Here is a 12,385-nt window from a genome sequence, read left to right as displayed (position 1 = left end):
ACCACAGGAGGTCTTCTTTCAAAGAACATTGAGTTACACAGTGGAAATCCTTGCTACAAGACACAGTGAATGAAAGAGTGAGCAGCACTTCCCAAGGGGACTGGACAATGGAAGAGAACCTCTCCAGACCTACTAAGCATGAAGGCATCAGCTAGGGCTGAACCAGCCACACATTGCAAGAAGCCTGGGAAAGGGGCCTGGGAAATCTTGGGGTATACTCTCCACCTTCACTATAGTCTTCCCTTGATATCTGCAACTCGACAGTCGTAGAGACCTTACTGATTTTTGTTGAGACACACTACAGTTACTTCTATATGAGGTGCATACTAATGATACTGGCAAGGGTTAATGGGACTAGTCAGGTGTTAGAATGAGCTCATTTCAAAGTCAGACAGCCCACCCTGGCCAGCATAGGTAGAGTGGGCTTTCCCTGTGGCCATAAGACACTTACAGGAACTGAAGTGCAGGCACTCATGGCCTTTGACTCTGGATTGAGGAAGACATCCAAACCCACCCCCACAGAGCTGTGCAATAACTTTTACTGAAATCCACCCAGAACAGCAACATGAAGTTTTGGAGAGACATCCACATTTCCAGCAGATCTACAGAATACAGAATCTGTCTTGGAATGAGTGCATCAGAGTCACCAAGTTTGTTCACGGAATCACCCACAATTTTCCAGGATAGAAATATTAGTGGAAATAAGATCTCTCTTTCCTTTATCATACAAATCCAGAAAGACCAGAAATGTGGTTGCCTGTTGCTGAATGTATTTTAAATTCCTCTAGAATGCATTGATTCAGAAGATCATGTATTTTTAACGTGGAGAAATCCTTCTCTATTTGGAGGACAAGGATGACTCTCAGATTTTAACATCATCCAGATTTTCTAAAAAGTCTTTGAATTTGCTGCATAAGACTTGGATCCTTCCCTTTCAGTTTTCTAAAAGGATTTCTCCCATTCAGCCTATGCTAACTCAAGACAAATTTGCTTCTGTGCAGTAACCCAGAGACTTAAAAACATATAAAACTGCCACACGCATTTACCTCCAGGAATTCAACTATGTGATTTAGACTTGGGAATGGTCTCATTCTGCCCTTCTCCCAGGTTTTGCCAACATACACAAATTTTGCAGCTACTCTGTACCTGTTATGGCAATTTAAAACTCCCCAGCAGTCTGGAAAATGTGACCATCATGGCCAAATGACAATATACTGGTAAGACTGGTACTTATCATTGCCATGTTGAGGAAGTCAATCTTTTGTAGAGCAGCTGCTGCTCCCACCTCTGGTAGAAAAATGTTCTTTGGCTTTTGTCGTATATTACAGCTCCATGCTGGTATAGAGTGATGTAGTGATGGGCACAGTGACTAATAGTCAGAGCAATTAAGAACTAGATCTTTACAAGTCTGAATGGCAAATTTGCATATCTTTTGCCAGAAACATCCGACGAGACTGCTTTCATATTCTGACAAAGATTAATCCCGGCTATAGCATCCAACCCCAGATTTCAGCCGTGCCTTATTTAAATAGCACATTTAAGCAGCAAGATGTGCAAGTTGCTGTCATGCCCTATGCTTCAGGAGACACGCCAAGAGGGCTGCTGCTCGAGTGCCGCCCTGGATAAGCGCCTTGCACGGACCGCGGAACTAATTAGCAGCGGTTCAAGGCCCCGCGCAGCGGATCGCGGCCCCTCCGCGCCTCTCCGCCGCTTCCCCCGGCGCGGCAGCGCTCGGCCGCCCCCTGCGGGCCCCCGCCGGCGCCGCAGCCGCTCTTTGTTCCCGGCGCGGAGGGAACCTCCGCCAGCTGTTCATTTATTGATGGGTTTTGTCCCGTCCTGAAAAGAGATTTAGGCATCTTCCTCGGTTCCTGCCTTCTGTTGGTGGAAGGGTTCCGCCCTCCCGTTTGTTTCACCCGCGTCGAGCCAGCGCTGGGGGCCGGGAGGGAGCCTCTGACCACAGAGGGGCTCGCCTTTGCCTTCTTCCTACCCTGCTTTTTTTCCCTAAGTGCCAGTTGCTGGGGGTGCCGAGCAGAAACATGAGAAACGTGGCACCAGGGCAGGTTTAGATTGGATATTAGGAAAAAATTCTTCACTGAAGGGATGGTCAGGCATTGGAACAGGCTGCCCAGGGACCTGGAAGTGTTCCTAACCATCTAGAAGTGGCACTTAGGGACATGGCCTTGTGGTGAAGATGGCGGTGCTGAGCTAACAGTTTGACTCAATGATCTTAGAGGTCTTTTCCAACCTTAACAATTCTATGATTCTATGAAACTGTGCCCTGTGTGTCTTTTTTCTACCCATAAATGAACGGGGATGTCGGAACACAAGGATAACTTGAAACCTCCTTTTTCCTTGGGTAATGGGAAGCATCTGGGATTCTCTTTTTCCACAGCCTAGCTGCACAAGTTTCAAAAGTGTTCTTTGCTGCAAAACATGGATTGTGTCACTGTCCCTTCCTGGTACTATTGAGTGAGGGTCTTCCCTTGCAGACATCTTTTGTAGATGCTCTACAGGATTCCAAGATCACTTTGAGAACTACAGATCCTTGGAGAAATAAAGTCCACAAGACCTTTGTGTCTTTGGAGCTCTCCCAAGGTGCAAATCTGTTTGCTGGAGAAATGCACTACTACTACCTATAAAAAACCTCTTTGTGGAATTCTGGTTATTCACGTAACGAGTATCCCCTACCTCCCATGTCTAGGGCTAAATATACGGAATCCCATCATCCATGGATGCTTCCTCTGTTTTGTGCAGAAGCCTAAGGTACGTCTACATGGTTCATTAGATCATACTTAGCATAGCCCTGAGCTAGTGCCAGTCAGAGCCTGGCAGTCCATATGGCACAGTCTGTGCCTGCCCATCAGGTCCCACAAGTAGGGCCTCATGAGAATTTCCATGGTCCTGCCACAGTGCTCCTAGATCTCCAAACTTCTGATAATTTTGACTATGTGCTTCTGCCTTATACTCAGCAGCACTTGCCTGGTGTCTGGCTGTCTTTACACCTTCCTTTTTGAGGGGGTGTTCCTAAGTTATCGCACTTCTTTTGCAAGAGCAGGACAGGAACAAACGCCTTATTTTTCAGTTTGGAGTTGCTGTTGAAGGACAAAATTCTCCTGTGATAACCTGCAGCAGTGGTGATTAAGAAATTTAATGGGGGGTCAAACATACTGAGCAGAATACCAGTACTGCATTACATGGCAGACCTGGGATAGAAATAGCTGCTGAAATAGATGAGGTTGTCCTTATTTTTTGTATTTTGAGGGAATTGTGAAAAAACTATCAGTTGCCAAATGCCCTCTCTGCCTCCAAATCCAGAGTGCTGTTGCCTCTGCCAGACAAACCACCTGTAAGGGCTTCTGCTTACTTCTGTGGGATCTTCATCAGTCTCCAGAGCAAGAGACATGGTCCAAAAAGTCTTTTGTATGCTGGTGATATGGCAGAGAATGAATGGTATAAATGTCAAGATTATGAGCAGTACTCCAGCCAAATGATGACTGCTTGGAAAGAAAAGAGCCTACAGAGAACACATGGGTTCTCTCAAAGGCAGTGTGGCTCAACTGCTCAAGAGAGCCATTTTGAGTTAAAAGCACTCACCTTTATGTTCAATATTGTTATCCCTGTCCCAGTCACTGCTGGGAGGCCACAGAGGCCAATCCTGCTTCTTAAGACTACACTAGGTTCTTTTTAATGTCTAAGATTTTAGTATGTTTAAGCACAGAGGTGTGCTTCATAAACTCCTTTGCTCAACCTGAAACCCCTGACAGTGTTTGTGATGAAAGCAGAGCTCCCACCCCAGGATGGACACTGCAGGCAATGTCTAAGTGATGGGAGATTGAGCAGGATTGAGAGTTACAGAGGCTGTTGGCCAAGAAGGTGTTGGCCACAGATGTGCACTTTGGGGTGTGACCAGGGGAGACATCCTGAGAGAAACTATTCACTGCCACAGATACATGGTATGTGAGCAAGCTCAGATTTCTCAGGAACCTGAACTGGATCTGTTTTGAAACAGACAACTGTCCATCTAGGAAGGGATAGGGAATCAGCTTTTCACACCATTCACGGTTCAGACAGAAATTCAGTATCCCCAAGCCTCATCTAAAATTGAAAAGCGCCTCCAAAGGAATTGTTTGTTGCTTTGTTTGCAGAAAGTGCAAACAACACATCAGAGAAGCAAAAATGCCTTGGTGGATTGTTTGGCTGCATACTTAGTCAGGGTATATTGTAATGAGCCATATGCTAGCTTTGCATAGTATTATGGGGTAAGCCAGCTGCAACGTGCAGCTGATTAGTCTGGTTGGAAAAAATCTTCATTTTCCATAACAGGGGGCCAGCAAAGGCAAGCATTGTGGCAGATACTGTCAACCCTCTGCTCCTGTCATCTTGCTGTGGACCAGATGAAGATAAGAGGTCAAGAGAACCTCTGCTTTATTTTCATCCTAGAGGAGGGACCTCCTCTTAGCCCTGGGCTTGTTTAATAGTAATGGGTTTCATGAACCATAACCCTTTAATATTATTGTGAAAGAGATATCCACCACTCTTCCCACAGCTGCCATTCTCACTGCCGCAGTCAGAGCTCAGTCTTTTACCATTCAGTGTTCAGCATTCAGCTCAGCTGACGTGGTGGAAACCTCCTGTAAGGTAGGGGGATGGAGGCCACGAGGGGATGGGAACCTGATGAAGTGCAAGATCACAAAAGTGACTGTGCAACAGGACAGCCAATGTCCTTTCTGGCCCAAATGCCATCTCTTGCTGTGGCCAAAAGCTAATGCCTACACAGGAGTATCACAACAGAGGGTAAGTATTTCCTTCAGATATCAGCTTTGCACATTTTGTGTCCTGGGGACTCTTCAGAGACAGAGGTGTTTCCTCTTTTAGATAAACCTCAGAGGAATTTTGTACTTGTTGGTACTTGTTGATCCTTCACTTGAACCCACTTATCTTCTGTCATCCACAGCAGCCTCGGCTACAGAGTTTCATATCTAACTCAAAATATCCACTCATGGATGACCTGAAATTTCCTCCATCAGGAACAGAACTTCTTTAGATCTCATCTGTGCTAACTGCTGAATCAACAATTTGTGTGGACACCCTTTGAATGGATAAGAAATCCCCAGCCAGAAGGTGGGAACATCAAAAGTCCTTTTAAGGTCTTTTCTGAAACTACTATGGCTCATGTTTCCAAAGAAAAATTACCAGCTGTTGTCAGAATCTACTACTAATGAATATAGAAAATCTGGAAAGACAATGTCAATGAACTAGAATGAGTTTTTAGCTCTAAGATATCCAATTTCCTCTTTTTTTTTTTTTTGCTTTTTTCCCCAGAGAGGAACATAGCTTAGGATTATCCCTTTGCATTTACATATATCTAGTACTTTGAATGCTCTGGGTAATCATTACATACAGACAGAAAAGGCAGAATGTATCTGGAACAGTTATTTCAGAAAGGCTGAAAAAGAAGCCATACAGCTGTCTCAGTTTTGGGGTGCCCAGATGAATTTGATGTGTAAGCCTCTAATGGCAACAAACCCATGAAGCAGCAGTAACAGAGAGGGGGTTGGGAGCGACGTGGAAAAACCTAGGGGGCACTGTGTTTCTGGCTGAGTAAGAAGCCTGATTTGCTCTCTTTAAAAGAAAAATTCCCCACAGACAGGATTATTAAGAGTATTCTTATTTGACATGGTTATTAATGAGGAGGAGGAGGGAGCAAATTGTACATTAATGAACTTCACAGACAATAATACTCTGAGAAGATCTGAGGGCTCCAGCAAGGACAGATCATTGGCCAAGTGGAGTGCTGTTGTTACGTTGACTGAAACCTCTAAACATTACATCCAATCCTCTCCAAAACCACTGGCCTCATGGGACAGACATCTTTTATTGCCAGTGAGTTTTTTTTAACTGGTCCCCATTGCCTCTTGTCCTGTTGGAAGGCAGCACTGAGAAGAGCATGGGCTCCTCCTCTTCATTCCTTTCCATCAGGTTATTTACACACATTGTGAAGTTCTTCCCTGAACCTTCTTAGCTTTAGGCTAGACAGTCCCAGTCTTAGCCTTTCCAGTCCCTTAATCACCTTCACGGTTCTCTGCTGGACTCAGTTTGGGAAGTAGCAGCACAAGAGGAGACAGCTCCCTGACAGCTGTCTTCCCCAGGCACAGGGCATTGTTGCACGGTTGATATGCTTAAGGCCAATGCTGTAACTTCCATATGGTCAGGACTGGAAGCTGCGGGAGTCAGAGGTGTTATCTCAGCAGAGGCGTGGCAGGAGCAGAGCAGAAGCATCATCTGGAAGGCAGCACCCCATGGAGGTGAATACAGAAAGCTGACAGTTCTTAATTGCTGCCCATATAGCAGGCAGAGCCTGGAGCTTGGGTGGCTGTAAGCAAGCAGGGAACATAGGGAGGAAAGCCCCAGGCAGGAGTGCTGGAGGTCCCAAGTGAGACAGAGATGAGAAGAGCCTGGGGAACTCAAGGTGCACACAGCAATTCGGGAGGCAGTACCATCCCGACAGGGAGCCATGTACCACCTCCTTCCCCAGGGTCTGTTCACCTTTGCTCAAGAGTCAAGGAGGAGCTGGGTGTTGAAGGTAAAGGCAACAGCCCTCCCTGTTACTGAGCAAGCTGGAATAAAGCTGTGGTTGCCATCGAGTGTGGCTGAACTGGCTTGGAGAGTGGGAATGATGCAGGGGAGATGAATGCAGAGTTCCCAAATGCTAGAACATCTTCTCCACATCTTAGCTGAGCAATAAAATGAGACAAGCGCAGTTGGGTGAACAGCAGAAAGGTCCTGACATTTCAAAAATCCTTTTCTGTTTTGCCTTTAATCAATCTGTACTAAGCCTCAAATATGAAAAGAAGTGCTTAGGGCAAAGGTGAATTTAATTTTAAGAGTAAATTGCTTTGATGATTGTCAATTTGCCAAGATTTTTTCAGCCCAGAAATGGTATTATTTCCCAGGCTCCTGGCATGGTCCTAAAGGTCACAGCTCACAACAACTCTCTTCCTTTCTATTGTTCATACAATAAAAGCTACAAGCATAAAGATGTTGCTGCTGCTTCTTGGTATCACTAGGTAAAAAAAAATCTCAACAATCTAAATTGTTTCATGTTCCTGGAGCTTTATTGTAAAGGTGTAACGAAAATGGACCATGAAAAGCTCATTGCCATTTTGCAAGATTACTATTTCACATGTATTTATCTCCCTTCCCTTCTCTATGCAGTAGAGTTCATGCTCCCTCCCAAACCAGTCCCATTACTTCTAAGTGAGAACTTCTACCCCATGTTCACAATGAAGGCTCTCCAAATTCTTTTCATAAAATACACAACTACAGTTTCATGGAGACTGGTGTAATGGAGAGAGGCATGTCCTCACCAGGCATCAAATCAAGAACAGTAAGATTTGTGTAGGTCCAGAACTGATCTCTACTGGCACCTACACAATAGCCTTATACCAGATTCGGCTTCCCCCCCCCCCCCCCAACTATCGGCAGGTAGGAGATGAAGTATCATTACAGAATATTCCACAGCTGAGGTGTGTCAGCATTTTGGCGTCCTCTGTGAACTGACAGAACTTAAGCAGCGTGCACTATGTGGGTACAGCTTCCCAGACACAGGGCTAATAACCCTGTTCAGTAGTACGGTGCAAACCCGCTGAGCGCACACTGTAACTCCACTGTGCTTGATGGATGAAACCTGACGATGAGAGCCCAGCTGCTGCATGGACAATGCCATAAAACCCGAACACCTCGCCAGCACGGACCCAGCGCAGGCTTCTCGCCCAGCCCGCAGGGCCAGCCTGCTGCCTTGGTCTAACCGAGGGTCCAGACATAGCACCTCTCTGCCCTTTCCCCTTCCCCAGAACTGTGACCAGGTGTGACCTGAGCAGGCGCATCGCCCCGCGCACCTGGCACGCACCTCCCCAGTGCCCAGCCCGCTCACTGTAAGGGACCCTGCCCGAGGCACCTCGGCGCTGCCTCCCTGAGAGCGCTCCCACACAGCCCCATCCCAACCGCTCTGCGCACGGCTCCTCACACAGCCCCATCCCAAATAATTTAATCCCGGGCCGTGCGCCTGCGCTAAGGTCGAGTGCGTTTCCGCTTCCCCAGCGGCCGCCCGGGAAGGAGGGAGGCGGCCGCATCCCGGCTGCTCTCCCCGGAACCTGCGCATGAGCACCGCATCTCGCCTCCCGCCCTTCCCTCCTCTTTCTCCTCCTCCTCCTTCCTCTCCTTCTGCTCCAGCTCCGCGAGGGCCCGGCCGCCGCTCCGCGCCCCGTCTCGCCCCGGGGATGCACTGCTCGGCGGCCGCTCGTAGGAGCTGCGCGGCGGGCGGGGAGCGGGATGGAGGTGGAGGAGGCATTCCCGCTGGTGGGGCAGATGGGCCCTTATCAAGTGTACCTGTGCGTTCTGCTGGCCGTGCTCCTCCAGGTGAGAGGCCGCCCTTCCCGCCCGCTCTTGTCCCGAGGGGGAAGCAGTGCCGGGAGGGCAATGCTCTGGGTGCAGTGGACAGCTGTTCCCAAGGTGTTGGGTGGATGTCCATGCGGTGAGTGCTGCCTGGTGCGAAGGCTGGTGTGGGAGGGCTTCTGCTGAGGGCTGCTGGTGGCAGTAACAAGTCTTCCCCTCTGGGTCTGTCCTGCAGTATCGTGCTGCGCTCCTGGGACACAGGTGACCTCTGCCCAAAGGCAGTGCTCAGTTCTGCAGAGTGTATTTGGGGCAAGCAGCTGATGCTCTCTGTGCCGCATTGCCTGAGTGGTTACACCTTGTGTCACTCGTGGAACATATTAGGAGCTGGTCAGGTGAAGGGCTGGGTGAAGTTCAACCGAGGCTTCCATGACCTGGACTGGACAACATTGACTTCTGTGAGAAGCTCTGCTGGGAATCCTGCGCAACCTGGAGTTAATGGCCTAGACTGGGGATTTCTAGGTTGCGTGTGGTTTGATTGTCACTGATAAAGTGACAGGTGGCCACTGAGACCTCTGTGTGCAGAAGCTCTCATGTAACCAGCTGACAGGTGTTGATTGCTTATGGTGCTTTGATTAGCCTCGACTTAACTCTTGGAATACAGGGACAGTGTCTCCATTAGTTATTTGGATGAAGCCCTACATTTTGGGTAGTCAGGTTTGGGAGATACAAATCTGGAACTCTCTTAAATTTTGTGATAAAAGTGGAGTCCAAAGTAACAGTAGAGTGCTAGAAGAGAGCACTCTTCCAGTGCTCTAGAAGAGACTCTCTTTGGAGAGAGTTTCAGAGATTGCATGAGCAAGTGATGTGCTCTGCAGCCATGTTTGTTGCCTTTCAGTTTTGCTTCATCTTTGTGAGGACAGGAAGGAAGGAAGGAAGACAAGAATAATAAGTACACCTTCACAGTCAGGCCTAGGACTGAAGTATGGTTTGAATGTGGCAAAAGTCTGGTTTACTCCATGTTAGCATCAAAATCTTCATTGTCATGAATTCAGCTAGGTTGACAAGTGCTGGGTTACTTCCACTGTGGAAGTTTAATGGTTGCAGGAAGGAAGAGGGGAACTTAACTGTCCTCCCACCTCTGCTGACCCATATTTTGTAGTAATCAAGAACTTCCAGTCATGAGCTTTGAGACTGAAGATGTCTTCTCCTGGCAAACCCTAGTTCCCCTAGACTGACCGAAATATTAAGAAGCTTTATGAGATGACCAAAGAAATTTCAGATGCCCAGTCCTGTTGGATGGGAACTCTATACTTGGTTGTAAAGTTACAATGATAATCAGCAAAAGCTTTGTAGGGTTCTATTTCCTTGTACTGTTTTTTTTTTCTTTTTTTTTTTTTTTTTTTACTGATTTAGCTATTTAATTCCTTAATATTAGACATTGCTTAGAGCTTGTTCTGCTGGCTGGCTGGCTAGCTAGAAAATGTATATGTTCACTGAAGATTAGGAATCAAGGAAGCAATAGTTACTTTTTCTTCCAGTGCTGGTCGTGTTCTGGAATGTACTGCAAACCCTGACAAGTGCTCTGTGTTTTCAGAATTTTAAGTAGTATGGGTCAGCTGTTCTGTAATGTTTGTGTTCGTTTGTTTTGTTTTTAATGGATTAACTTGCATTTCTCATGGGAGAAGTAAACAGAAGGATCTTTGCAAATCGTGGAACTAATTCAGAATAACTAAAGAAGGAAAGATAGCAGGTTTGCAGGTCTGCTTTTTTTTCTTCTCATGTTATCTTTAATTCTTGAACTGTACCAATGAGGATAGTCCTCTGACTGGTAGGTTTTCTTCAGATCATGCAGGCAAAGGCGTCTGTAAAGAATTTAGATGTGAAGCTTGTTGTCTTTCAGTTCATGAATAGATGTGGACTTTTTCAACTGGTTTCTGCTTGGGTGGTTGATTGCTTTTTGTGTTCCTTTATTGGTGCCAAGTTACGTAATGTGTCACTGGGATGTGCGAGAGCAAGACTGAAGGCAGATTTCACAACTGGTGTTAGTGTTTTGTCTGGTCCAGCCTTTGGAGGATGGACCTGAAGGTAAGTAATGTATCTTGTGTGTGTGGTGTAGATCTAGGTAGTCGTGGGCTCCTTTAGTGGATTAGATGCAGCATATGGCAGCAGAACGAGAACTCCTGGTAGTCTATGTCACTGGCTGTGCCACAGACTGATTATTCCATTTTATTGCTAGTTTCCTTGTCCCTTTCCATGTGCTCCCTCAGTTGGCCTATATTTTCATATTGGCCTGTAGGTATAAAACATATTTTTACATTCTTAAAGATAAGAATACCTGATGTGTGAAAAATATTTGTCTGCTGTGTCAAGTCCCTTCATCTTTGTTGCCAATATCCAGAGTTTAGACTCTGTGCTTTCCCTTCCCAGTGAGATTCCCAGCAGGTGCACTTGCTTTCTTTGTGGGCTTTTGTGCTTTTTCATCTCTGCATGTTACTAATCTCTTTGAGTTTCATACTTTATAAGTACTTCCCCTCATTTTAGTGGGGTTTTTTTAAATATAAATTTCTACAGTAAGCTACTTCCACCATGTAGTCTTACTGATATGCTAATGTATCTGGTCTCTGAATTCTAATTACAGACATGGTTTAGCTTCTTTGAGGCAAACTCTACCAAACAATTCTGTGTATAGGGGTGCACGAGTCCATTTTCACGTGGGCTTGAGTGAACTAGTTCTTAATATGTGGAATGAGCTTACTGACAATTCTGACAAAAACCTCCAGGTTGCTTGCAATTAGAAAAATGTTCTTCTATGTTATCAGTGTAAAACTAGATTAAGTATAAGTCTTGCGGGCTCCTTCTTTCATCTTCCCTGATTTCTGTTATTCCTCTGCTACCTGCTGCTGTTATTTGTTAACCTGCTGAGCTGTTACTGTATTAAGGTATGCCTGGCTTATCCACTACCAGCTTAACAGGAATTTGGAAGATCTTTAGGTATATTCTGTAGCAGTGGTTGCTAACTTTATAATGGACTGACAACAGCTACTGTAGAGAAAAAAATTTCCAAATTATCTGGAATTACACAAAGACCGGACTTACCTGAAGAACGTGAAGATTGACTAATGATGTGAATTTGAGGCTGGATTAATCCTGCATTTCTAGTATACCTTTAAAAAAGTGAGGAAGAAACAAAGGGAGCTGACAACACTTAAAATACTTAGGAGTTTATTTTGAGCTAAAAGTGAGTACTTGATACCTGTTGATTACTGGTTGTCGCAATCTTTTGAAGAAATTATGTTGAAGTATTATTAAAGAATAGTCTTGGTGTTTGTTGAGTGTGTGTAGCAACGTGAGACAAAATCCCACACCTTGATCAGACACTTAAGAGCACACAAACATATTTAAAAATGAAAAGTTTCTTTGTCTCTTGTGATTCAAAATATGTGGTTGAACGAGTCTGCCCTTTGCCAGTGAATCCGAGCCACAGGATTGCCCAAGTCCAAACTGAGAATGGAAATGTGCTCTTACTGTATTTCTACTGAAAGGCTTTTAAAAACATGTTTAAGTTTAAAAGGGAGTTCTTGTTTGCGCAGCTGAAAAGGCTTTGCCTTAATTTGAGTAATGTGCATTGCCCAGCAATATGGATAATTACCAAGGGTGGCTGTTCCATCCATCTTGGGAACTCCTTACTAACAGAAAGGAGGATGTAAAAACAGTTAAGATAGTTTTATCAAGTTGCTTGAATTATACCTTTGCCTTGAAACAAACTATTTGTGATGCAGTGCAGCTGTAATGAGTGGTGTTGCTAGCATCACTTTACCTTTGACAACAATATCTTGTATGACTTCTGTCATTACAATATTCCAGTGCAGAAAGATGGTCTTTAATCGTCCCATCTGCACAAATGTTTTGAGGGAAAGCTCATTCTGGGGCATGTGGCTTAAGTAAGGCAGGCTTCCACATTCCAAATCTCTAGAAATAATTCAGAAGAAAT

The 12,385-nt window shown here is 45.5% G+C and overlaps 1 protein-coding gene across 5 annotated transcripts in view; it reads left to right on the top strand.

Moving 5' to 3' along the window:
- Nucleotides 1–8,116: 8,116 nt before the first annotated feature.
- Nucleotides 8,117–12,385, top strand: part of SLC22A15 (solute carrier family 22 member 15) — a 48,970-nt gene continuing 44,701 nt past the window's right edge. For 2 of the 5 annotated variants that reach the window (XM_010395960.3, XM_019283762.3), the window contains exon 1: nucleotides 8,118–8,418. In XM_010395960.3, the coding sequence (XP_010394262.2) occupies nucleotides 8,332–8,418 (87 nt within the window). In that variant the 5' untranslated portion in view covers nucleotides 8,118–8,331. Of the gene's footprint in view, nucleotides 8,419–10,375; nucleotides 10,480–12,385 lie in introns of all 5 variants that reach the window. The other 3 variants (XM_039558676.1, XM_039558684.1, XM_010395961.4) reach the window with 3 other exon arrangements.

Source organism: Corvus cornix, chromosome 1 (genome assembly GCF_000738735.6).
Source record: "Corvus cornix cornix isolate S_Up_H32 chromosome 1, ASM73873v5, whole genome shotgun sequence".
Classification (NCBI taxonomy): domain Eukaryota; kingdom Metazoa; phylum Chordata; class Aves; order Passeriformes; family Corvidae; genus Corvus; species Corvus cornix.
This window is presented reverse-complemented; position numbering and strand designations above follow the sequence as displayed.